Here is a 25,792-nt window from a genome sequence, read left to right as displayed (position 1 = left end):
GTTTCTCACGGCCAGTATTACAGTTTCTTTATGCCTTAATCTGTTCTAAATTCTCTGCAATGTTTATTTTTTCCTTTTTTTTTTAATATCAGCATTTATCTTACAGTTTGGATAGAGATCATGAGACTTTTACAGACACCACATTTACCATATTTGTTTAAGCTATGAAATGTGATTTGGATTTATTTTCTGAGGACAGCTTTCTGGTTTACCATCCACTTTCAGAAATCTTTCTTGTGTAATGTTTATCTTAGACAGTTGAACATGAACTCTGCTTTTCTTCACATCCCAGTTTTCCTTGCTCTGTAGAACCTATATGGTGCAGACCTACTGTTTAGCAAGTCAGCCAGGAGCAACCCCACAACCCCGTAGGGCAGGCTAGGAACCAGGGAACCTCTAGTACATTTAGTGTCATGCTCAGTAGCTCTAGTGCCCACAGAATCAGAGAACCTCCTGAGCTGGGAGAGACCCATCATGATCATGGATCCAACTCCTGGCCCTGCCAAGACACCCCTGAACGCGGAGGACGCCCCAGACACCTCTTAAGAGGCCGCAGGATGTACTGAAGCGAATCCCACCGCTCCTGGAGGGTTATCCGGCTCCGCCCCGCCCACAGCCCTCAGGCTCCGCTCAGGGCTCCGCCCCCGCCGCTCCCCTTCCGCGAGAGCGGCCCGCGCGGCAGCAGTTCTCGCGGGAGCTGGGAGTGGCCGCGCCGGGCAGTCGGGCGGTCTCGCGCCGCCGCCATTGTGTTGCGGGAGCGCCGCGAGCGGGCGGCTCGGCCCGGCCCGGCCTGGCCTGCGCGGCGGCCCGGCCGTGACGGTGAGTACGGACCGCCCGCGGTGGGCCCGCCTGCGGCTCGGGCCGCGCCTGCTGCGGGGTCCCGCCCGCCCTGGCGGCCTCACGCCAGGGCCGGGGACACCATTTTGTGCCGTGCCGGGGCCAGCCCATCCGCTCTTCTCTCCGCCATCGCCGCCAACGGCCGCTCGGCGCCGCGCCCGCTCTCGTAGCGAGCTTGCTCCTCTCCGTCCGCCTCGCGGCCTCTGCCCAGCCGTTGGGGCCGGATGCTGCCGGAGTAGCGGGACCGGGTGCGGCCGCGGGGCCCGGCCGGGCCCGAGCCGTGCGAGCCGCTTCCCGGGGCCTGGCGGCGGAGGTGAGATGCCCTCGGCGGCTCTGCAGAGCACCTGCTGGCTGCGAGACCAGCCCAGCCTTAGGGCAACAGCCGTGGCAGGGTGGGCAGCCATCGACATCTGTAAATGTTCTTGCTCCTGAGAGGTTCCTGAGAGGCTCCCGAGTTATTTGTCAATTGCACTACATTGAAGGTTGAGAAAATAGCCGTAACGAGGAATTACAGAGTCTGAGAGAAAGACTCGTGAGCTCTGTCTCGTTTGTCATAAAAACGTGATTGTGAGTAAGCTCCGAGGAAGACACGTGAGCATGTTTTGTCCCGAGGAAAATCTTACGAATCGTTTTATTTTAAACCGCACAAAAACATGTAGATATGAGAGCTCGAGTCTTAGGTAGAAGTGTCAGTGCATAGTTCCAAGCTAGAAGAATGAATTTAGGAGCAGGCAGTGAAGCTTATGCTTACCTCTGATGGAGGGTACAAGATTGCTTAAAACTGGTAGTAATCATGGAAGCTGGCAAACACTTCACTTACTCTTAGACGCGATTACCTGAAATTGCTCCTCTTTTATTGATAGAGAGTGTTAAGGCAGAAGAGAAATATTTGCTCTCTGTGTTTTGTCAATCCCTTTTTGTGAAGGGGTATAAAAATGGACAGTTAAGGATAGTAACTGGTTTTGTCTTTTGAGATTGCATTGCTTTCTCTCAAAGACTGCTTGGATCTTTTATCATCGGTGGCTGTGTTAGGTCTAGTTCGTCTTTTACAAGGCTGTTGGAGGGATGACAGATCAAAGAAGGCAGGACATTTGATCTGTGTGCTCAAAATAGGCTGTGCAGCTCCACCTCCTTTTTCAAGTTGGCCATGTGTTTCTCAGGTATGACTAACAAGTTTTATTTCAGAACTTGATTTCTGACCAAGTTTTGAGAGGTATTGCATATGTCCCTTATTTCAGGAGGATCTAGAATTGTGTCAATTTTTTTCATGAGGTTTTGATTGCTGAGTAGTGTAACATGGCATAAGCTGGTGAAATACATTGTTTTGATAAGAAGAGTGCTGCTCATCCTGCTGTACATGTTCTCATTTTTCTATTGTTGAGTATGAGTGTGAATAGTGTTAAAATAATAGAGAAGCCAGAAGTGCATTTTTACTGGTTGATGTCTTGAGAGTTCTCAATGAAGGGCACATCAGGTGTGATATTTGAGTGAGGTATTCCTTTGCTTTTTGGCAACAACAGGCTTTTTAATCAGTTCAGACTATAACCCAGTTTCTGGTTCCATGATAATTGTTATTGTTTCCTCAGAGAAGACATTTAAGTATTTTTTGGTCTCACTACCTTCTGCATAAATTGAAGTATCTACTTTGTCATTACAGAACTTGCTACAGCATGTTAATTACCACTTGGGGTTTGTTGAATTCCTATGTGTGTAAACAAAATGTTTGAGGTTTTGAGTGTTTTTCTTCAGGAAAACCCTTAAGATAATGATACCATAAAATGAAACCATTCTCATTCTGAAATATTGTATACAAGCTCAATATTCCCCTTGCAGACAAGTATTGTTGTGGTTTTAATAGTGTGGTTGTTTTTTTAGCATGTATTGCTCTGTCCTGTGCTCTGTGATAGCTTAGCATGCTCACATTATTTATAACCACCTCATTGTGTTGCTATGATCAGCACAAGCCTTGTATGTGTTTTGTTTGTATTCAAACCACCTATGAAGACATCTCAGGCTTTCGAGGTACAGTGCCTAAAATGGTATTCGGAGAACTCTGGGGAAAAAGTTCCAAGACCCAAAAGACATCTTACTAGTGCTGATCACTAGAGGTGAAGTGCCTAGATGTAGTTTTGTCTGTCTAGTAAATGGACATCGTGGCTCCGTTGACTTCAGCTGCATCTCTGTTCATCTGGGTAAGACTGTGAGGAAAGGCTGAAATAATTTGGGTTGTTTTGCCAGGAGAAGAGAAGCCTCTGGGGAAACCTCATTGCAGCCTTTCAGTACTTAAAAAGGGTCTGTAAGAAAGATGGGGACAGACATTTAGTACAGCCTGTTGTGATAGGACAAGGAGTGAATTAAAGGAAGGCATTTTGTATGATGAGCATAGTGAACCATGGGCACAGATTGCCCAGAGAGGTGGTGGATGATCTGTTCCTGGAAACATGGAAGGTCAGGTGGGATGGGACTCTGAGCCATGTGATCTCATTGAAGATGTCCCTGCTTATTGCAGGGTGGTTGGACTAGATGGCCTTGAAATATCCTTTCCAGTTCAAACTATTCTATGATTTCTGCTAGTTGGATTGCAAATAAATTTTATAATTGATGCCCAGAAATTGAAGAGCTCTTGAGCAGCAGATTTTTAAAAATTACCCATCTCAAGAACATGCTTTATGTCACCAAATCTTTATTGAAAGGGAAAGGTAAAGTCTGATCTCCTTGACCTGAAGTTCTTTGCCTAGATCATAAGGCCTTTTATTCAGCATCTTTTCACTTCTGCATCAGACGTGGTGGATGTAAAATGCTTATTCTTATGTTACTCTGATTGATCTTTATAGCAGATCCTTCTTGTTTGCTGGCTGAAGCAAAGACTGCAGAAAAAAATTAAGGTTGTACGCAGGAAATGAATCACAATTTGTATACATAAACTGGCGCAATAAATTTTGCCTTTCCTATTGTGCTGCCTAAAGTTGGTTTAAACACCTTTTTTTGGGTATAGTTTCTGCATGATTTCTTTACTTGTAGAAAGGAAATACTCTACAGGTAGTATTATCCTGACATACTTGGATTGAAATCACGACCTGTGCTAATTTACAAGATTGGGCTGATGAGTAACATTGTCTATCCTCTTGGGGCTACCATTGAAGGAGAAAATTAGTCTTGTGCCTACTTATGTACATCTGTAGAAGGAATTTGCTAATTTTGGACTCCATCTTTAGCAGGTAGTTGGCTCTGGTGTCCAGTCTTCCACCCCATCCTGTTCTGTCTGAATGCTCTTAATCTGTTCTGTGGATGGTGCAGAAGCAATTTTATTAGTATTAGATGATTTATAATTTAGTCTTTGAAGTTGTCTTACGCTTCTGTCTACTCCGCTGACTCATCTGGACATTAATTCCTACTAATGAGAACTTCCATTCCTTCTAGAACCCTTGCATTTTTCATGTGTGTCCGTGTCTGACTTTTATCTGTGCTATGTAATTCATCTGGTTCCACACCTATCTGAAACAAAATAATTCAGAAACAGAATGATCCGTAATAGAGGAGATAATGCCAGCACTCTTTGTTGAGTACTTAATAGTGCAGACTTGGATCCATTATTTTGTGTGTTTGTTCGTTGTATTTTATATCAGGTTAAAACACAGACGAACAGTGCTTTGACTGTCAGATCTCATCAAGACGTACGGCTGTCCTGTCTAGCCTACACTAGTCTATATTATTGTGATATTTTAGTTTTATAGTTTGCAGCTTTGATAGTTACTTTTTTACACTCTTTGCAGCTTCATACTAGTACTAAACTTGTAGAGCACATCACGGCAGATTACTCTGAAGGATAAATTAACTATCATTACGGTTTGAGAATAAATATGATTGTTATGTTTTACTGAACTATGATCCACTTGAAGTGGTGTAGTTTAGATAATTAGGCTTGTAATTAATTTCTTTTAAACTTCCACAATTAACTGGTTTTTTTTTGAACACTGGACTACTGCTTAGAACATTCTTATTGATACAGATGTTCTTACAACTTGAGAATTGCATAAATTGCTGAATGTTTACCAAAGGTTTTAAATGTAATCGGGGAAATTAATTTAATTAATTATTTCAGTATATTGATGCAAAGTTGGGCAAGTGAGCATTTTAGATTCTTAACCAGATCTTGTTTACCTGGTGATGGCTTTGGCAAACACAAACAGGTTATTGCTGTTGGAAGGGTGGTCTAGAAGCAGATGTAATCTGCAGTATGGGCCAGTAGCTCTTTTGTACACAAAGGTTAACAGTCACTTAAACCTGGTATACTTTAGAGTCCTACCTGCAATGTTAAGCGTTTTGGCTGCTCTTGTATAGCTAGGTAACAAATAAACATGCATGAGAGCAGTGGTTAAGGAAACTAACCGCAGCTGTCCATACTGTTAGGTCGGTAGAGTTCTGTACAAACTAATTGGCTTTTACCAGGTAGAATATTTAATTCAGCGTGACTTGAGCAAAGATTAAAAGTCCTGAGTATGTGGACTCACCTTGAAACTGCAGCCAGACATGAAGTGTGTCAGGATTGATGTAGCAGCTTTTTGCAGAATGTGATACTGATGGGCATGACTGAATTGTGGGAAAAAAGAGTGCTTTGTTGATGGATAGGGGGTTTTTTTAATCAATATAGTTTACTCCTGTTCTCAGAAGGGTAGGCCAGAATTAGAAGTGGTTAAACAGACTGTACCACTTTGGCAAATCACCCTGTATCACTGGGATTCTCTGCCATCTGTTTGTTATGTGTCATGCTATTTTTCATGTACCACGCCATGGAGGATACTGCAGTTTCCTTAAATGTTTTTAAGAGCTAATGTTTGTGGTCTGCTTCTGTCTCTACTATCCTGAGGAGGAAGAAACTAGCTGTCTTGAGTTTTAGGTAAACATTAAGTCAGATCCCGTTTCAAGGGCAAGGATGAGTATAGGAGCACATCTCATGTGGAAAAGGCACCAGCATTTCTTTTGAAATGCCTAGAAAGAGCAAAAGGCACATAAACACTCAGCAAGTGAGAAGTCAGTTTATGAATACACTTGTGAGATAACCTGTGCTCCTTTGCCTATGTTAGTTTCCCTGGGAGCTGTCTTTGTAGAAGTTGAAGGCAGATAGATGCAGATGTGTTTTTTCACAGGAGGGTGAAGTTTCATAATTTCAACCCTGAGGAATAAAGCTGAATATAATTTCTGCAAGTGTTGAGATGCAGTTCATTAGCAAAAATGTAATATATTGAGAAATATGAGTAATCTGTTCCTGACTCATTTTGCGTTAATATGAGTGCTGTGTGGTTTTTAAGGGAGTACCTCTTACACTTTAAAATTGCAAGAATATATCATAACCAAATCATAAAAGGGACTGTAGTTTTCTAATGAGGGATGGGAGGAGATGTAAAGAAGAGGTTACAAAAACTAGGATAAGAACTTGTTTCCCCATTTTGCTGATGCAGTCAGACCAAAGCACTGTGTAAATATTTGTATGTGTGAGTCATATTTATGTTACACCCAGAATGACCTGTGCCTATTTTGCATGAGCTCCCTGCTTCCATGAGAAAAAAAATGATCAATATGTCCTTGTACAGGATACAAAGGATGGAGTCAAAACCCTCAAGAATTCCTCGCAGGATATCTCTTCGGCCTTCCAGCTCTCCTGTAGGATCTAGAACTGGAAACAGTTTATCTGGTGCATATAGTACAAGAGAATCTTCATGGAGATTAGAATCTGGATACCAGGTAATGTATTTTCTTTTTCCTTTTCATAAAGTATAAATAATTTTAAAAGTGTCTTTTTTAACCAAGAAAAGCCCCAAAACTTAGACCAAAAAAATTTCTAAAATGCAAGAATTTACTAACCAGTCCAGTGACAGTAATCAGTGAACTGGTAGTTCTAGATTTTCTGCTTTTACCTGCTCTTGTTTGTAGCTGCACCTTTAGAAATCAGCTGTTTAATGAATGACAGGGCATTCTGATAATATGGATCTATTTTCTTATGAACCACTGCCATCCTAAATCTGGGTAAATGGAGTTTTTTGTTGAGGGAGACGTGAGGGTTTTGTTTGAACTTTGATGCAGGTAGGGCATTACACCTGATGTGTTGGTGATGCAAAAAGTACAGTATGTTGTCAGTTATACAAGGCTATACAAGGCTATACTGTTCTGCAGCACCTCCTGTGTTTATATTTTGAAAAGGTAAGAAGATGAGCTTTAGACTCTGTTGTGGTTTGACACTGGTCAAATGCCAGGCACCCACAACAGTTGCTCACTCACTCTCCCCTGCTGCAGCTGGGCAGAGGAGGGAAAAACTTAATGAAGGGTTCATGAGTTGAGATAAGGACTGTGACAAAACACTCCAAGGGCAAAACAGCCTTAACTTAAAGGTACAAAGTTAATTTATTACTAACAGAATCAGAGGAGGATAGTAAGAAGTAAAATAATCCCTGAAAACCACCTTTGCTTCTCCCAGCCCCTCCCTCCTTCCCAGTGACTGTGCATGGAGACAGGGCATGGGGATTTCGGTCAGTTCCTCACCCGAGGTTTTCTTCCACTTGGCTCAGGGTCCAGAGTCCTTCTCCTGTGAGGCCAAGGGGTCCCTCCCATGGGAGACAGTTCTCTCTGAACTTCTCCATCATGGGTCCATTCTCATGAGCAGCAGTCCTCCCAAAACTGCTGTGGCGTGGCTCACTCTTCCACAGGATGAACGCCTCCAAGGACAGGCTGCTGCAGCCTGGGAGCAGGGGCCCTCCATCTCCATCGGGTCTGCCCCTGAATCACAGCCTGCTCCAGTGTGAGCACCTCCCCCATGGGCTGCGAGTGGATCTCTGCATTCCCAGTGGACCCTTGGGCTGCAGGAGGACAGCCTGCTTCACCATGCCCTTCACCACAGCCTGCAGAGGAGTCTTGGTTCTGGTGCACCTCCTCCCCCTCCTTCTCCACTGACCTTGGTGTCACTGTGTTGTTTGCCCTCACATGTTCTCACCTTCTAATCTGTTGTGGCTGAAATTAAAACTGCATCCCTTCTTTTGTTTTGATTTCTGAAATCTGTCATCACAAGATGTGTTACTACCATCTCTAATTGGCCTAGCCTTGACCAGCAGCCCATCCATCTTCAGAGCCATCAGGGGTTTGCTCTGCCAAGCATAGTTGAAGCTTCCAGCAGCTAATTACAGAAGCCACCTCTCTGGCCCCCAAGGTTTTTGGCAGCTATCAAAAGCCACACTGCGCAAAACCAACAGACACTCATGTTAGCCTGTCACGTCAGTTTGTTAGTACAGCTGGGCTTTCTGTGCACTACATGGGACTTAAAAAAGGCCTTTTGCCATTTCACAAGCAGCATTTTATACTAACCAAACTACTTTTGTGGGGAAGGGTAGCTGTTCTCAAGAGGAAGTATTCATGCTGTGCAGGTACTTGCAGTTTGGGAGGGTATTGTGGGAAGCAGAGATAAAACTACTGTAGAAATTATTTTTGATACTTGGAAGCAACAGATAGCAGTTTCGCTCAATTATCTTAGTACTTTTTTTGTGCTCCTGTCAGCAGTTCTCACCTCAATTTTGGGCCCAGAAATGTAAGCCCATTTTGGTCTTTGAAATTGCAGAAACTTAACTCCGTGATTAAATGTTCATATTTTAAAAAAATGGTTAGGAGTTGGGTCCCTGCTGGCAAGCTATCTGGGACATTGTATTATATAATGCCTTTTTGAGAAACAGTTTTACAAGTAGTAGAACATTATTTTTAGCACAATTGTGCGTGTGTTACATTTTTGTTATCTTCAGCATGCATGTGCTTGTTGTTATATAGGCTACAATATATAGGCTGAATGTACAAGGGGAAGCAGTTGTTTTTGTATTTTGTATTTTGTAATTTTTGTATTTTGGAGTCCTGCATGTTTTTTGCTGTCTGGCTGCTCAGCAAAAGCAAATTGAACAATCTTACTCTTTTGTAGAGATGTGTGGACACAGTCCACACAGTGTACGTATACTGAAAGCCATTGATCAGAAGTCTTCAGCTGAACTGGTGCTGTTAAAAGATTTTGACTCAACATATCTTTAATTATTTCATTTATTACATGAATTGCAATGTGTTCACTGCACTGTGTATTCTTTTGACTATTTCCTGTTGAGCAAAGTGATTCTGAGCTGAGGAATGATCTCATAACACTTGCCAGTTAAAACAGCAGGGAGAATATTTGTATAAAAGATTATGTTGTATCCCTTTTTTCCAGTCCCAGTTTGTAGAAGGTAGTCTGAGAACTCATTACTCAACACTGGTGCTTAGTGATAAAACTGTAGGAAGCTCCCTCTCTTGACTAACCTTTGGTATTTACAGAGCTGGAAGGAACAAATTGCTTTATTGCTGGCAGGTTAAGATTACAGAGCAAGAAAGTTTAAGTCCAGTCAGATAGGAATACAAAGGACAGGCATTTTCACTTTGTTAATCCATTAAGAAATCAACCATAAAAATATTTAAGATCTAGTTCAGTTACAAATAATTAAACATTTGTCATTTAGAAGAAAAACTTGGACTATCAGTAATTCTTTAGGTATAAGGAGGACTTGGATTTTTAATACAGAATTTCTATAGAGAGAACACTTGATTATAAGTTAACTCAAAAACTTCTGGGACAGATCAGTCAAATTTATATTTGGTTTTGATTAGGGCTAGCAAATATGAAAGGTTTCTATTGGATGGGTTTGTTGTTTTGTTGGTTTTTTTTCATGTACATATGGAATTGTACGTCATGCACTTTTGAGATCAATCTGGGTACTAGCCCCTGCTTATCTGAGGAGGCATAACGAAGAGGTTAATTGTAAACTAATCAGATGTATGGGATATAGTGTTGTTGCCAGGTAACTTTAAAATAAAAAAATCGAATTAGTGTCATGGTATGAGAAAGAAAATCATATTCTTTACGATTCAACATAGTAAACATTTTATGACAAATGAATTATGAGTTTATTTTTTTTTTTGCAGTGGAGGCATAGAGTCAAGAGCAGTTAATAAAATTGTTTTGAATGTTTTCCTGATAACATTTTTCAGCTGCTGAAAACACACACCATAGCCAGAATACCTTATGTAGAGCTTTAATTGTTAAATTCTGACAAGGGATGTTAAATAATCTGAAGCTGAAATGAAGGAAGAAAACAAGCTGAGATTTTTGTATTGTTTTGGTTTGGCTTAGAATGCTTGGTTGTTGCTTTTAAGAAATGGTGACAGCAACTACTGTGTTTGTAGTACTCATAGTTCATAGAAGGAGAATGGACAAATAATGACTCAAAAATGCTGCTTAGTGTTAATAAAATGATTGCATTTCTGTTATTTCTGTTAATTTTGCTAATCTCTGTTATTATTCTATGGAGCAAATGAAATTGCAGTCTCTTTCCTCAGTTATAACCTATTCATTGAAATTCAGCTTGTTTTAGTGGCCACAGAGGTGCTTTTTTAGACCCTTTCTACACCTGTGGGGTTTTTTGCATAACACTTGAAAATCAGGCCCTTAATTCTGCCCTGTTGCTGCAGTACCTAAGTCAGGCCCAATGCCTCAGAAGCCTTACATTTTGACTTTTTATTGTCCTAGTTCAAAACAGAGGGCAGATGAAGGAGCTGCTATAAAGTACTTAAAAAAACGGAATAACAAAACTTCCCTTTTGCCAGTGGTTCTCTGTAAGCCTGTTTCATTTCTTGGCTGTCCCTCAAGGTTTCTTAATAAATGTTCCCAGATTTGTTACTGCATCCACTTCCCTGTATTTTCAGTACTCAGACCAGATACTGAGTTATTTTTAAGTTACAAGATGCATATGATAATCACGTTGTTCTTCAGGAATCCGGTGTGTTGAATAGTTCCAGTAGAGACTGGAGAATTGCAGAGAGGGACACCCGTGAAACTCCTTGGAAGCTTACAACGTCATCTCCAACGCGCTACTCAGGGACACTTGATCACCCTCATTCTGGAAGATTTTTGGGAAGCAGAGGCAGATTGGTGAGAACTGTTAATGTGTGATAATTGGGAAAAAAGATTGAAACCCCAGAGTTTTACTTTAGTCTTCCCAATCTGAAAAGCTGCCTGCAGGGGCTCTCTGTAATGTTTTTAGATAAGTAGATCTTCTTACTAATTCAAGTTGGAGCAAAAACTAGAAGATAGCAGTGTTTAAAAACATTCAGAGGGTGAAAATAGTGATGTGTATTAGTTTTACTAAGAGTTAAGAAATACATTTAAAGTCAGTAGCTTTGTAAAAGTCCATTTAAAAAGAAAAAAGGAGGGGGTGATTAGAATCTCAGACAAGTTATAGACCTGTGGATGGCAAAGTTGATATTACTTACACTTGCTCCCTCAGGTATTTCCCGGGGTGGGGGTGTGTTTCTTGGGTGGTGCTAGCTTTGTGAGTTAACACAAAGTTCATGGGTTTGGAGACCTACTTTAGGACATTACTTGCGAGGTGTAGTTCATAGTCTGATTGTTCTTACTTACAAGCAAAAGAATGGTTACTTGAGATTTAAGACACAGGCCCTGAGAATTTGTCTTAAGTGGGCTCTGCAATGTGCCGTGGTTACTCCCAAGAATAAAGTAGTTTGCTTGTGGCATGCTTATGCATTGTAGAGTGACAGAAGAATACTTTAAAGCACGGTAGAAATATTAAGATAAGAAAAGCAGAAAACTGTGAACAAGTTTGGCGGGACAATAGTGAAATAAAAATTCTACTCACTTTCAAAGGGAAAGATGTTTGGGCTCTCATCATTAAAGAGGTGTTGGTTTTCTCAGGTGAGTCAAAGGTGAAGACACTGAGATATTGGAGGATGGGGAGGGAGGAACTAGTGTGCATGTGTTGGCCTTCAGGGGAGGTCATGGTAGATGTCTATCTGTAGTTTAAATGCAAATGGTCTGTACTTCTAAGTGGTCTACATTTCTAGTTAAATTAGTGCTATGGTTTTCCAGGTAAAAACCCTTTTTTCCGCGATTAAGGTTAATTATTCTCTTGAAGTAAATTCTAATGCAAGTGAACCTTGCAGAAGATACTCTGAAAATTCCACATATCAAGTAGTAAATAATTAAAATAAAAGTGATATGTTAAATAGAAGATTAGTAAGGGAAAGTATTCTGGCTTTGTACTTGGTTTCTGAATGTTGGTTTGTTTCCCTGTTTTTTTATGGTGAGAGGAGGGAAATACTTAAAAGACTTCTTAGTGTGAAAGAGTAAGAAGTTGTGGCTTAAACTTATTAAAAACCATAACTAAGTAGAAATAAACCACAGATATTACATACTCTAAATTGGTTGATTTTTAAAGGATCTTGGTTGTGGATAGTTTCTGGGAAGACAAACAGCTCAATTCAGCTTTTTGATTAAGCTTAATTTTTTCTTTTTTATATGAAAAAAAAATAAACCTGAAGTATTTAAAATAGAAGATTAATGCCTTAACTGTAAGCAACCAGACAAACAGCTTTGTAGGCTATTCCAAGCTTTTTTTTTCTAGGTCCTATAGTGCTAATTTTTGAAAACTGTTTTATTTCGGTGCTGTACACTGCAAAAGTTGCTTTATACATGTTCTTTACTCTGAAGTCCTTCAGTTGTGCTTGAGCTTGTTGTAATCAAAATATACTTGTTTCAAACAATTTTCCTGAAGCTCACTCCTTACTTTTTATCAACCCCAAATATAATTAGCTAAGTTTTGGCCATTTCTGGACAGCAAGATATGTTCCCTTCGGGATCTGTACAGCTATATTTGATTGTGTTTATAGCATCTTACAGGCCAGGAATATAATTTTTCCCCCTTTTTGCAACAATTTTTTGTTGTAAGCCACATCTATCTGGAAAGGAAATAAAATGTTGAATGTTACAGAAAGTGAGTTTTGTTGGTAGGACTGTATTGAGTAAACCTGGAAATACTAATCAAGAGCACAAGCATAATTCCTACTTTATTTTTAAAGAAAAGGTTTTGTATCTGAAGCTATTCTTTATAATGTTTGTGAGTTTTACGTTATGTACACTTTTGTGGAGTGTAAGCGCATCTGATGTACTATGTAATTTATATTTTAATGTTATTTCAGTCTACATCTTCCTCTCATTTCACATCTGGATCTTATGGTGAGTCTGAGAGAACTCAGGGAGCGTGGGACATGGGAGCATGTCCAAGATTGCATAGCCAGCAGCAAGACAGTGATTCAAAGAGACCTAAACTATCCTGTACATCTACCTCTTCTGTGAGAAGTAATGGCTTGGCTGCCTTTTCAGGTGAGTGGTTGATTCCTTGAGCTGAGTTACATCAAAATTGTCTGAGTAGTAAGATGAGGTTTTACCAAGTTTTAAAAGACTTGCTTCAAATATTATGCCTTTATCTTTCTTAATGAATGAAAATTTATGCCTGTCCGAAAAGTATGTTCACAATAACAGTGTCCAAAGTTCCGAGTATGATGTTTACATGGTCTTTTGAAAGTGCAGTTGTGCTCATAGCATTTCAGAATTATTACCTGTACCTATTCCATTTGTGGTCAGGCTGAACTTCATAGCTCAAACATACCTTCATTGGTTAGGATGTCAAAAAAAGAATGAGTGCAGCTGCTCTTATTTCATGAGTCAGATAGTGTTGATACATCAATGTGTGCCAGGGACAGCAGAAAGGAAATCTTTACCATACTTAGTAATATGTTCAAGCACTGCCTCATGGCTTGCTAGAGCACTGTCGTTAGGGGTGGGGGAAGAAAGTGTTCCTTTTTTAGCAGGGCCTGAACTCATTCTCTAGGAGCTCTTTCAGGAAAACCTGAGATTTTCATTGAAGCTGTGGGTAAGTTCATGAAACTTGGATAGACAGAATTTATGCAATATGCCAGCAGAAGTCTAAAGCTCAGGAAGTAACAGCCAAAACCTTATGCTAAAAATATTTCTAAACCATTTTGATAAAGATCATTAAATTAATTCAGATTACCCTTGTGAGTATGGATTAATGTTTTTTTAATAAACCTTATGGAATTGCATAGATATCCAAATAAAAATTAATAAATTCCTGCTCAAACCTCAGTATTATTGATACTTTCTTACTCTGTTAATAAAACGACAACCATTAACATTTCTCATGGTGTAGGACTGTTTATCTTTCCATTTCTATGTTGGTTGGTTGTCACACTGCTGACCAATGAGTGCTTAAATTTCTTTTTCTAAGTTAGCAATGAAGTGGTATCAAGGTGAATTTTTCAGAGCTGTTGAAGACTCTTTTGGAACTAGAGTTTTGTCCCCAGCTGATGTATATACAGCTTGCTATGCAGTTGTTTGAGCTGTTAACAAAAACCAAGACCCATTTTTACGCTGAAGTGTTTTACTCTGTAATATGAACAAGGACAGTGCTAGTCATTGTTCTTGAAGTTGTGTCTAAACTGCATTTAAGCTTCATCAGCTGTTTTTATGAGAAATGAAATTTCATTTAAGTAATGTCAAGTAGAATGGCAGTATCTGCTAAGTCTTAAGCTGCTGTTTTGCTGTAATGTGAAACCTTTTTAAAAACTAGCTACCATTAGGAAGCAAGATACTACTTCTCTTCCTCTTGTATCTTGTAATAGTGTTAATGGGTCTGACTCTTCACAAAAGTATTACTACTTTTTGCTTGATGTAGCTTTCAGAGCCAACTTTCTGCAAGATGAAAAGTGCCTGCATCAGCAGAGTGCACTTAGCTTTATGTTGGCAGCTGGGTCCTTGGTCAGCCTAGTGGTAATGTTAAACTTGCCCTTGATATGAATAGCGAAAATGTCTGTATAAGTGCCAGTTTTAATTTTAGATGATTTTTAGATGATTACAAAACCAGGGGATTTATTTACTTTTTCTGTCTAGATTCCTCCTGGAGATGCAGTAGGATTCCTAGATCTTCATCAGTAATGCTTGGCTCCCTTGGAAGTGATCTGGTTAGAGAGAGAACATCGTTAGAAAGAAGAACAGATCTGTCTGTTAATAACCTGCTGGATCCCAGCTATGGAAACAGTGACTTTTCACCTTCAACATGTATGTTCCGTGTAACTGAAAGCTCATAAACCTACAGTTTGTATGGCTTTTAGTTTCTTAACATGTTCATTGGACCACAGAATGATTTGGTTTGGAAGGCACCTTTTGTTCCACCTCCTGCCATGGGCAGGGAAACTTTCCACTATCCCAGATTGCTTAAAGCCTTATCCAGTGTGGTCTTGAACATTTCCAGGGATGGAGCATCCAAAACTTCTCTGGGCAGGTTTTTTTAACATTTTATTCAAAACACAAACACAAAATAGATTTTAAGTATCCTTTTAAATAAAATTGGTTGGCCACTTCCCATGCGTTGACCAAACCATTGAAGGATATATGTATGGTCTAGCTTGTATAGATGCATTGTGGTGTTGATGATGTAACTCTGCGATTACTCAGTAAAGCTCATTTCTTATTTGTCTTAAAATTTGTCTTAAAATCTTTTTGTATTTAGGTATGTGAAGAGAAATAATGTTGATTTGACCTAGGGAACTTTTTTCTTAAAGGTGCATATTATCTCATTTTGTTTGGGTTCTCAAATGGTTATTAGGGAAAACTGTTAGGACACTGAGAATAAAAATGAATAAACACAGACTTGACATGAGAGGTTTGTCTCGTGGCAGCTGCTAGGACTAGTAAGGACTTCAGCAGTATAGTTTTCACTTTCTGTTCAGAGTGCTGTGATGTTCTAGAGCTGTGTCAGGGGAAACTCACCATTAGTTTTGATCTGGAACCTTTTGCAGATGCATTAGTTGTATTTTGTAATGCAGAAGTTAAAGAAAATGCCATGTTTCTAAGTATAGAAGCTAAGCAGAAAAGCTAAAAACTACTTTCAGCATTTGTCCTGGAGTCTTGCCTTGACAGAAGAGTATATTTTAATGTCATTATACTCGTAGCACTTTTTAGTAAGTGGACAGTTCAGCTACTCTACCTGATAGAGGCTTATGGGAGAAGTGGACTGGTGCTACTAAAAAACTCCCAGCTGTGTTCCCTGATGTGTAATCAAAAGCATATGGTAGATGATTGGCATCTGTGCAGATGTTTCATTAGCTGGAATCTGCCAGATAAATAAAGCTCATCTTGAGCAGTAAATTGTGATTGCAGTGCAGAACCCACTAAAAGCAAGTCACCAAAACTGCAAAGATGAAAGTTTTAAAATTGAGACTACATAGAGAGCTTCTGTTTCCTACCTTCATCTGTCCATGCTTGTTTCTTCTTCCCCCTTTTCCTGCCCACAACCACCCAGTGCAGCTATTTGAGGAAGGACACTAGCCACCTCAGCTGCTTCATGTGAACTATGGTTCATCTGCAGTGGAGTTCTTCTCAGTGTGTTGAGATACTCAGACAGCATTTACAGAAGATGTTCTTGTTAGAATGATAGAATGGTGTGGGTTGGAAGGGACCTCTAAAGTCCCCTAGTCCAATCCCCCTGCAGTGAGCATGGACATCTTCATTTAGGACAGGTTGCCTAGAGCCCTGTTGAGCCTAACCTTGAATGTTTCCTGATGTGTATGTGCGCATCATCATAGTATTTTCCTTTGCTTTTCTGCAACAGATCTTCAAGACAGGCCTGCCTCTTCATACGCAGAGGGAGCAAGACCAAAAGAAAACTCCTTAAGCACTTTGAGGCTGAATGCACCCATGAACCGCCAGTTGCCTTCTGATCATCAGCCGTCTTTTTTCAACAGAGACTCTAACATGAGCTCTTCAAGATCCAGCTATTCTTTAAGACAAAGGAGAAATGAATTGGAATCTCCCCAGAGGAGTGTGCAGCCAGCATTTTCTCTTAGTGCCATTAGAGATGAAACCCCTTCCTCAAGTGGTTCCGAAAGGATTTTATCTTCTCAGAGGTCATTGAATGAGTCTGCAGCTGACAGTGAAGGGAGGCGCACAACCAGACAGCTGCTGTCTCGTTTAGCATCTAGTATGTCATCCACATTTTTCTCTCGAAGGTCTAGCCAAGACCCATTGCATACAAGATCGTTAGGCCCTGAAGAGTCAACAGCGGTCCCAAGAGTTCAAGCTACTGCTCTGTCAAGTAGTAATGGAGCTGCAACTCCGGGGGTTCCAGGACTTCAGTCATCTGAAACTTCTCAGGGGTTCAGTTTTCTTGGACGAAGGTGGGGTTTATCAGGAGTTTCACAGAATCGCAGCTCTGATTCTGATGGGGAAAGTTACAGACCAGACACTGAAAGTAGGAGCACAGGATCCTGGTTGTCGTCCTCTTTGAGGAACAGATGTACACCTCTCTTTTCCAGAAGAAGAAGAGAAGGAAGAGATGAATCTGCAAGGATCTCTACCCCTGATTCAACTGCTAGATCACAACATATCTTTAGAAGGAGAGAGTCAGGTGAGGACACCTCTCTTGAAGCATCAGATAGCCCTCCTCGGTCTTCTGTGAGCAGACCAACGCCTGCAGTATCTGTTGTTTCTACAGCTACTGCCTCCCCACCAGATTCAGCCTCCAGTGGAAGAGGCTCAGGAATTCTGCCTGCTTCTCTCTTTCGCTTTGCAGTGCCTCCAACATTAGGAAGCAGTCTGTCTGACAATCTTATGATAACTGTAGATATTATTCCCTCTGGCTGGAATCAGTCTGACGGACAAGAAAGTGGCAAGTCTAAAATACCACCTTCAAGAGATCCAGAAAGACTCCAGAAAATAAAGGAAAGGTAAGATAGTATGTTCTTTTGGAATAGTAAAATGTACCTGTTCTAATCTGAGAGGGCTTTCTGCAATCATGATTTTAAAAGAAAACTTTCTTGTAGAGGAGGTGGCAACTCAGTTGTATTCTCACTTTTGTCTTTGAAGAAGTTTGTTTTAATTCTCACGCATTTGAGAACAGTTTGATAAGTGGAATTCTGAAAAAGTCCTTCTTCAAAAAGTCCTACGTGAAATGTCACAGCGTTTGTTGGTGTTCCATCCTATTCAGCCTGCTTTTAGAAGATTCTGAAGATGAAGAGGGTGACATATGCAGAATTTGTCAGATGTCCTCTTCAAGTTCTGACAACCTTTTAATAGAGCCATGCAAATGCACTGGAAGTCTGCAGTATGTTCACCAGGAGTGCATGAAAAAATGGCTGCAGTCGAAGATCAATTCAGGTAAAGCAAACTCTAGACCAAGGTAGACTTCCAGTTATACCAGGAGGCTTATTGGGAGAATTGCACCTACTGGGGTATTTAGTTGAAAAGCGAACAGTGGGGACAAACTGCTACTGCTACAACAAGTAGTATGGCACTTCCAGGCTTTTTGTGTTCTGTGCAGCTTCTCATGTGAGTAGTTGCAAGAACTGTAGTTTTTGTTTAGAGAACTGCATTTTTTGGGGTTGTCTACTAAGATATTGAACAAAAGATAACATTGCAAAAGTGTAGCTTTAGAATTACTCTGCCACTTCAGTGGTACCACTTTGAGTGGCATTTGTTCCCCACCCTTCCTTATGGAAATGGTTGTGCTTTTTTCCAAGACTTCTATAGCTGAGCTAACTGTTAGCAGTGATAGGAATTTGAAAATCCAGACGTTATTTTGAATTGTAACTCAAGTATGTTAATTTTTTCTTAAAGATACTAACTCCCATTCAAGGCACTTTAAAAATGCTTGTTCAAAAATTACTTAAAAGTGCATATGTAATTCTTTAAGAAACATTTCAGATATTGCATGCTGTAGAAATATTTTTGTAACAGATTGATTGACTGGTTTGTAACTGTTACCTGCAGTATTCTTAAAAGTAGGTGGCTTGATAGAATACATGAAATACTTTATACCAAAGGAAGGTGCTAGTATCTGACCTTTTTGGTCAGCATCAGAGATCAGTAAAGGGATGTTTTAGAAGCCTCAGCTTGTAGAAGAAAAATAATTTGAATTATTTAGCTATATATGAAGACATAAGTCCACTATCAACTTGCTTTGTTCATCTTGTTGCTTATGGAGGAGTCTGTTTTAAAACTGGTACTTAAGACAAAATGTTACTTAACAATAACTTTGTTGTGGCGTATTTATTCTTATTTTTGTGTGTATTTGAATTACACAGTAAAATTCAGAAAGCCCAAGAAGCGATTTTATGCCATACTTGCAGGAATAAGCATATTAATTCCCAGTGTGAATGTGAGGCAAAATAGGTGCAGCTGGATAGAGAATAAACATTCTACAGCGTTTAAATTCTGACAGTAGCAGATGTCACTACATTCCTATTAGAGGCTTGCTTTTCTTCTAACCTTGCTCTGCAAAATAAAGTCAAAAATTACGTAGAGTTTTTAATGTTTATATGAGTGTGTTGTATGTTATAGACTGTTGAAACTTGACACTGAGTTTTCCTCTTGCCCACCACCCCACCAGGTTCTTCTTTGGAAGCAGTGACAACTTGTGAATTGTGCAAAGAGAAGTTGCATCTCAATCTGGAAGACTTTGACATTCATGAGCTTTATAGGGCACATGCAAATGAACAAGTTAGTATATTTTACCTTATTTGGTAAGTGTTGCTTTAGTGCTGGGAGGGCAGTCTTTAGAGAAGCCAAATGCATCTCCATTTCAGAAGGGCTGTTATGCATATAAAGTAATGTTAATGTGGAACAGATTTTTCTCCTCAATATTCCAATTACCACTACCTTCCTGCTATGCTTCCTACAGCTGAGCTTTCAGTAAGTGTAACGTATCTCTTTCCTTAGTTGCATATCTGTCATCTAGCTTTGTAATCCAGTGTCCGTGCCATATAGGTGCAGTGTGAATTCTAGCATGATTATATTGAATTTCATAGTCAGGCATTGTTGTCACTTTTAGCTGGTTTTGAACACAGTTTAGCAGTTGTTTTAAACATACAATTGCAGATTTCTTTTATTTCATTAGAGTGGTAGAAACTAACCTCTGTTCTAGCAGTTTCTAACTGCTCCTTCAAATAATTTCCTAACTTAAAAATAATCAAAGGCCCCTGGTATAACTTTTGTTATTTAAAATAGAATATCTTTGACCCACTGGATTGTGTAGTGTTTAAAAAAGAGTAAGTAACACAAAGCTGTTGTTTTTAATGAACTTTATTCAGAGGGGTTTTCGCTATTCTCTGGGTTGTAATCTGATAATATATGAAGATTAATGCTATTAGCTTACCTCAAATATTTAAAGAAAATACTAAGTTGTAAGAATCCGTGCCAAGTGACATCAATTTTGGGGCAAAACATGAGCCTCTAATTTTTTTATTATTTAAAGTAAGTTCTTACCCTAGTACTTGAATTCCTATCAATCGAGGAAGTCTCTGAAAAGTTTTTCTCAAGACATCTTGTTTTAGTGCTAGTGCTTATTGGTTGCTGTCACTGCTCTTTAATAGAAATAAGAACTTTGAATTTTTTTCTTAAAGAATTGACTAAATTATCCGTTCAGCAGTAGCATTTTTAAATTTTTTCTTTTATCTTAGCAGGTAAAGGAATTTCTCAAATATTTATAGCATCATAACATTCTTAAAATATATTCCTTTATTTTGGCTTTCTGTAAAGCCTTGAGACCACAGAGAAGAAACCAGCAATCCTGGTGTGATTTCCCCAAGTGATATAATACTCTGATTCGCACATTCTTTCCTCTGAATTAATCAGGCTGACCGATCTAATTTGTAGAACTCTATTTATCTTCAAGGATAACATGTTAATTTTGGTGTGGATGGGAAGGACCAGAGGTATAAATAGCTTTTCAGCAACTTAAATTTTTTAGTATTACATTTTCCTAATTCTTTTGAACAACTAGAGATAACTCTGTAATGATTTCATTAAAAATCTAATTGTTGTTCTACTTGAATAATATATGCAGATGTATTACTGACATTCTGAATGTTTCTTTTGATCTCCTTTAAGGCAGACTATGAATTTATCAGCTCTGGTCTCTACCTTGTAGTGTTGTTACACTTATGCGAGCAGCGCTTTTCTGATATGTTAGGAACTGCAAATGAGGCCAGCACACGTGTCAGAGTAAGTATGCAGTGATTTTCTGGCAGGAATTACTCATACAGAGAATTTGGAAGCAGATTGTTACATTAAGTGACCTAGGAGCTAGATACCCAAGAAACACACTTTTAAAACAGATTTAGGTTTAAAATGGGCTGTGCTTGTCAGTGTGCTGTGTTTGATTGGAAGCTGAAGGTGCTACATAATTGCAGGTACTCTGCTGCAGAATGCTTTTTGTCAAAGTTGTCGGTAATTCATTAGTTAGCACACATTTAGCACAGAGCATACAGTTAGCATACATGTTGTCGTGATTATTGTGAATTTATGCAAAACCTCTCTCTGTGCCAAACATGCGGTTAAGAATGCTGGAGTACCTGATTTGTTTAATTTTTCTCATTATGCAAGTCTATATTGCAAAGGACTAGAGTGCTTGTCTAGTGCACTAGACTAGCGCTTGTTGGCCAGAGTGCATCTAAATGTGTACTTGAATATTAACATTCTGCAGCAGCCTATAGCTGTAGTGTGAGTTCTCTGGCATTAGTCCAAACCCTTTATTAGGTGCGTTTGACTGCATTCTTGTTGCTTGGAAGGTCCAGCTTAGGGACGTGTTAAGTACACCTTTAACCAATTAGAGATCAGCATACAGAGTTCTTTCTGCACAGTGATTCACTCATAAATCCAGTTTGCTACATGTTTATTTGACACTAGATAATTAATCAGTGCTCTTAGTCAACTGAGCTCCTGAAAAGCCAGTTATTTTTAGGGTTTTTTTCTTACAAAGGAGTGACAGTATTAACTTTTTCCTGTGCATATGGGAATGGTTGACTGCTAGCAGGTAGTAGATATTTGGAAGAGGCAGGACTGTGCTCTACCTAATCTTTTAATGTATTAGAGCATGCTCCTCTTTCCTCTACAGATCCAACATATGGCTTGTATTCCATGCTCCAGTTTCTGTGCTGCAAGTGTAGAGATATAAAAGACACATGATATCATTGTAGTCAGCATCCAGCACAGATTGTTAGCTTGAGTGTATTGCAGAATATGTTTTTACTGGTTTCCCATCAGAGGAGGCATTACATACTTCTGTGTGTGATACTGCATTTTAAACTAGTGAGAGCATCAATGCTAGTATTTTATATCAAGCATATGAGTAAGCTGTGGAAACTCTTATCTGCTGTGTCTCAGTATCTGGGCTTTTAACTGAAGCAGTGATGCAGATTGGCAGTGACGAAAACCACTTGGCTGAGACTTTTTAATCGTAGGAATTTTGGCTTTGGGTTTTGATACCATGTGTTTCTTAAAACAAACCACCACTGTGCCCAATAGTAATTATGCTTTTAAGATTTTAATTATAAACAAGAACTTAAGTGTATTTATGATTTTTTCCTGAACCACATTCATTTAGAGGGTTCTGTTTTGTCATATTACTTGTGAATTATATGAAATGGATTTAACTAATGCAAGTCCTTACTGTGATTGTTTTTCTGCATCAGAGTTTCTAGGAATGGTTTTCATTGAACTGACACTTGTTTATGTTGGCTGCTTTCAAAATCGATGTGTTCTACAGACTGTAGAACATGAAGATGATGTCACAAGTTGCTACCACGAACATTTTCCAACTGAAATAACTGTGTAATAGCAATTTGAAGCCTAGTGTGTGGGGATTTATGTTAAATTTCACATTGTTTTTTTGGAAGTTGGGCAAATGGGTTAGGTAACAAAGATCTGTCATGAAGCTTTGGGATGTAAAAAGTGAAGAAAAATTTGCTAACTTGTTGCAAATTTCTGCAGATAACTTTGCAACTTTTAAACTACTTTCTCTCTGCCTTGTTTCTAGTTTATTAACCTTGCAAGAACTCTTCAGGCACATATGGAAGATATTGAAAGTAGGTGCTTCCCCTCTTTTCCTCCCCTCCCACTAGATCAACTCAAAGCTAATGAGTACAATCCTCCTTGCCAAGATTCATAATACTGAACATGATTACCGAAAACCTTACTCAGCAGTGCTTTTTCCATCATCAGTAGAATTATTCTGAGGAGGAACCAATTTAATTCTCCATTATTAACTTCCCAACAGCACTGAGTTGTTTAGACCACAGTAGTGTTATCTGGAATCGATAACAAAATTCCTTAGTAGTTACAGTTTGGTTATTGTAGTTCTGGTAATTCATAATTACAGGATAAATGGTGACCTTCAGGTTGCTGTGTTTTACAAGAGAAAGTAGGAAAAAAAGTAGTATGAAGGAAACATTTAGAATTGAATTTTAGTAATTGAATTGAATTACTGTATTTAAATTAGACACTTGTATTGTCAGTTTTCTTCTCTTTCTTTTTCTTGCCCTCTTCCCCCCTTTGTTTTTTCCATTCATACACACTTGTTGGTTGTGTGGGTTCCTTGATCAGATCTATCAGACCTCTTGAATGAAGTCAGAAGGTTGCCAATTTTGGCAAACCAAAGGATTAGCCTACTTTTCATCTAATGGCTTTTTTTTTAATGTGTTTAGATTTAAAACTATATGCTGATACATCTAAATTTCTGGTAAATGTACTCTGGCTCTATTTCTGAGCATGTTGAATAGGCAGTAGAAGGGTAGTTGGTCTACCCTTTTTTTCGTAGTGTGCATGTGTCTGTCAACTTCATGTGGTTTTCAGTACACAGGATGCATTTGGAATATTATAAAGAAAGGGAGTGTGTGTGTGTGTGTGTGTGAAAGTGGGAGTTCTGGTTCAAGGTTATTATTTCTGCATTCAGAGCGGTCAAAAGTAGACTTGAGTTATGAATTGGTTCCTAAGTTATGTGCATCCTTACTAGAGGAAAAATTAATGAGTGTCATTTAACTCCTTAGTTCAATCTGTATTTGATTCGGGCTTTAACTTGCAGGTGAGGAATACTGAGTTCTAGATTTATTATTGATGCGCTTCAGTTACATTTCTCTTCTAAGAACTGAAGAAGTAAGGAGTCAGACTTTTCTTCTTTCTTTTCTTCTTTCTGTGTTCAGGGATGGAACATGTTACTCCACTATAAATACTTTCTTGTCTGCAGACCTGGCTTAAGAGGACACATTAAATTCCTGTTACAGAGAGGCTAACATGTTACAAACCTAATGTAGATGTGTGCATGGGCTTTTCTACCATAGTTGACAAGTGTATATTTGTCTTTTGACTCACCTTGCAACGACAAATCCTGTGCATATGCGGGCGTTGTGTTCATCTTGCATATGCTGAAAGGACTGGAGTGTAGAGAGGAGCTTCTTCCAAGTAGGCCCAGGTTGCATTAAGATATGTATATATATATATAAAAAATGTAAGAGTCTGTTTACACTGCTGGATCATGCTAGGTATTTTAGTATCCAAATTGTTAACTTAGTTTTAACTTAGGTTGGGTGCTGCTGTCATGGATTGAGTATATCCTCCTCTGACTACTGCTGGAATTAGCCATGCTAAGCACTACATAAAAGTTGAATCTCTGGCTTAATTAAGTTTTCTCCCTCTTATTTTGAGGAAGGAGAGTAGGAGGACACAGCATATTGTATGTTCTGTTGAGTTTTGATTTGAAAATGCTGCATTTTTAGGACATGAGATGCATTTAAGAATTAAGTTATGTGATTACTCAAGGTTTGGGTGGGTATTGCAATCTGCTATTTATTATTATAAAATCACTTATTTCTTCTATTCGTCCTAAAGTGCTTTAATTTTTCACACATTTTTGTCAAGGCTTCTGATTACACTGTGTTGTTCCAACAGCTTCTGAAGATGACTCTGAAGACTGATGCTGGTAGAACTTTCATACTGCAAGAAGCAAACAGAATTGCTGCAGAAATGCTGAACTGGCAAGAACAACATCAACATGCATTTGTTTTATTCCTCTCCTTAGTAAAATGCGCATTGAATATTACTGTAGTTTTTGAAGCATTGTTGAATTCAAAATCAACTGCTGCACAGTGGAGCTCAGTAGAGTTGAGAACTACTCAGCATGTGTGCGGATTAGATACATAGAAAGCAACTTCCCTTTTTAAATTATGAGGATGTTGTACTTTGTTTTGGAAGACATCAGATTCTGAATATTTAAGGAAGCTCTATCTCCCTTTTGTGTTTTCTTCTTACTGTAGTCAGACTTCTGGCTTTGTCTTACCGAGTTTTGCTCCTGTACTGGCACTAAGTGGTTATAGGGGGTTTCAGGGGGAGGGTGGGGATGCCCGTGTACTTAAATAGGTTTTGTTAAGGTGTTCTTAAATGCCTCTTTTGCTGCATCATAATAACTGATTGCTTCCATTGTTAATGAATGAACCGGAGGATAAGCAAGATACCGTAGAGATTGTTTGGATTTAGGCTTATATGAAGACTATTATTTAACTCAAAAAGCAATAAGAACTTGCAGTGGTCTTTTAATACTTGGTGATGGCTTTTTTATGTACCAGTTTGGAAATCTGAGATTATATTTGATATCATGTGGCTGTTCCATTATGGAATATTGCAGGTGTGAACTCTTGCATTTCAGCATTCCTGGCAGATATGCAACTTGATAAAGACCTAAGGTTGTTTAGTTTAATCAGACTTTTTTTAGATCCCACCTTCACTGTTCAAAGCACCGGTTATCAGTGTGTTTTCTAGTGTTGTCACTTCTTTATAAATAAAGACAAAAGAGGTATGCATCTCTGCTGGTATTGTCCATTTCATTTTAATGTGGATGTCTACCCGAACTTACACTTGAAAACATAGAAAGCTGGAGTCTGTGGGATATCTTCACTAATGTTTCTGAATTCTTACCCAGATATTTAAGATAGTTCTGACCATTTTGGATTGAAATGCTTTCTATAAATGGTGATACAATAAATTCTTAAACATGTACTAGAATTGTATGTCCTACAGATACATATTAGTTTTGTAATTATCTAGTAAACAATGTGTTGGCAAAGAGTGCAGTATGTTGAAATGCCATGAGTTTAGTTTATTGTTGCAGTACGTAAACTAACTTGTGCAGAGGAAAGGATGTGCCTTACCAGCTGAAATGAACTCGTGATTTGCAGAGTTACCTTTGCTAGCATTACATGG

The 25,792-nt window shown here is 39.1% G+C and overlaps 1 protein-coding gene across 5 annotated transcripts; it reads left to right on the top strand.

The window, feature by feature from the left end:
* The first annotated feature begins 660 nt into the window (after positions 1-660).
* Positions 661-25,392, top strand: MARCHF7 (membrane associated ring-CH-type finger 7). Of its 5 annotated transcripts, none has more exons than XM_074547698.1 (12): positions 661-819; positions 6,429-6,579; positions 10,664-10,822; positions 11,555-11,602; positions 12,886-13,069; positions 14,657-14,824; positions 16,377-17,171; positions 17,337-17,490; positions 17,751-17,920; positions 19,152-19,261; positions 20,651-20,764; positions 24,485-25,392. In XM_074547698.1, the coding sequence occupies exons 2-12, from the start codon at positions 6,439-6,441 to the stop codon at positions 24,734-24,736; spliced, it is 2,295 nt and encodes a 764-aa protein (XP_074403799.1). In that variant the 5' UTR covers positions 661-819; positions 6,429-6,438; the 3' UTR covers positions 24,737-25,392. The 5 variants fall into 5 exon arrangements, with proteins under 5 accessions (XP_074403799.1, XP_074403801.1, XP_074403796.1 ...); XM_074547700.1 differs by adding an exon at positions 22,578-22,626 and having other exon boundaries at positions 16,377-17,490; positions 24,485-24,658; XM_074547695.1 differs by having other exon boundaries at positions 16,377-17,490.
* Positions 25,393-25,792: the final 400 nt, after the last annotated feature.

The sequence above is a fragment of the Zonotrichia albicollis genome, chromosome 10 (assembly GCF_047830755.1).
Source record: "Zonotrichia albicollis isolate bZonAlb1 chromosome 10, bZonAlb1.hap1, whole genome shotgun sequence".
Lineage (NCBI taxonomy): Eukaryota > Metazoa > Chordata > Aves > Passeriformes > Passerellidae > Zonotrichia > Zonotrichia albicollis.
The sequence above is the reverse complement of the archived record's forward strand: the minus strand, read 5'-3'. Positions and strand labels throughout refer to the sequence as shown.

Excerpts from the sequence above, each read along its gene's own strand:
- MARCHF7 (XM_074547695.1), top strand. The coding sequence starts at position 6,439 with ATGGAGTCAAAACCCTCAAGAATTCCTCGCAGGATATCTCTTCGGCCT. Across the intron at positions 17,491-17,750 it reads CTCCAGAAAATAAAGGAAAG|CCTGCTTTTAGAAGATTCTG; the intron begins GTAAGATAGTAT and ends CATCCTATTCAG. Across the intron at positions 17,921-19,151 it reads GCAGTCGAAGATCAATTCAG|GTTCTTCTTTGGAAGCAGTG; the intron begins GTAAAGCAAACT and ends CCACCCCACCAG.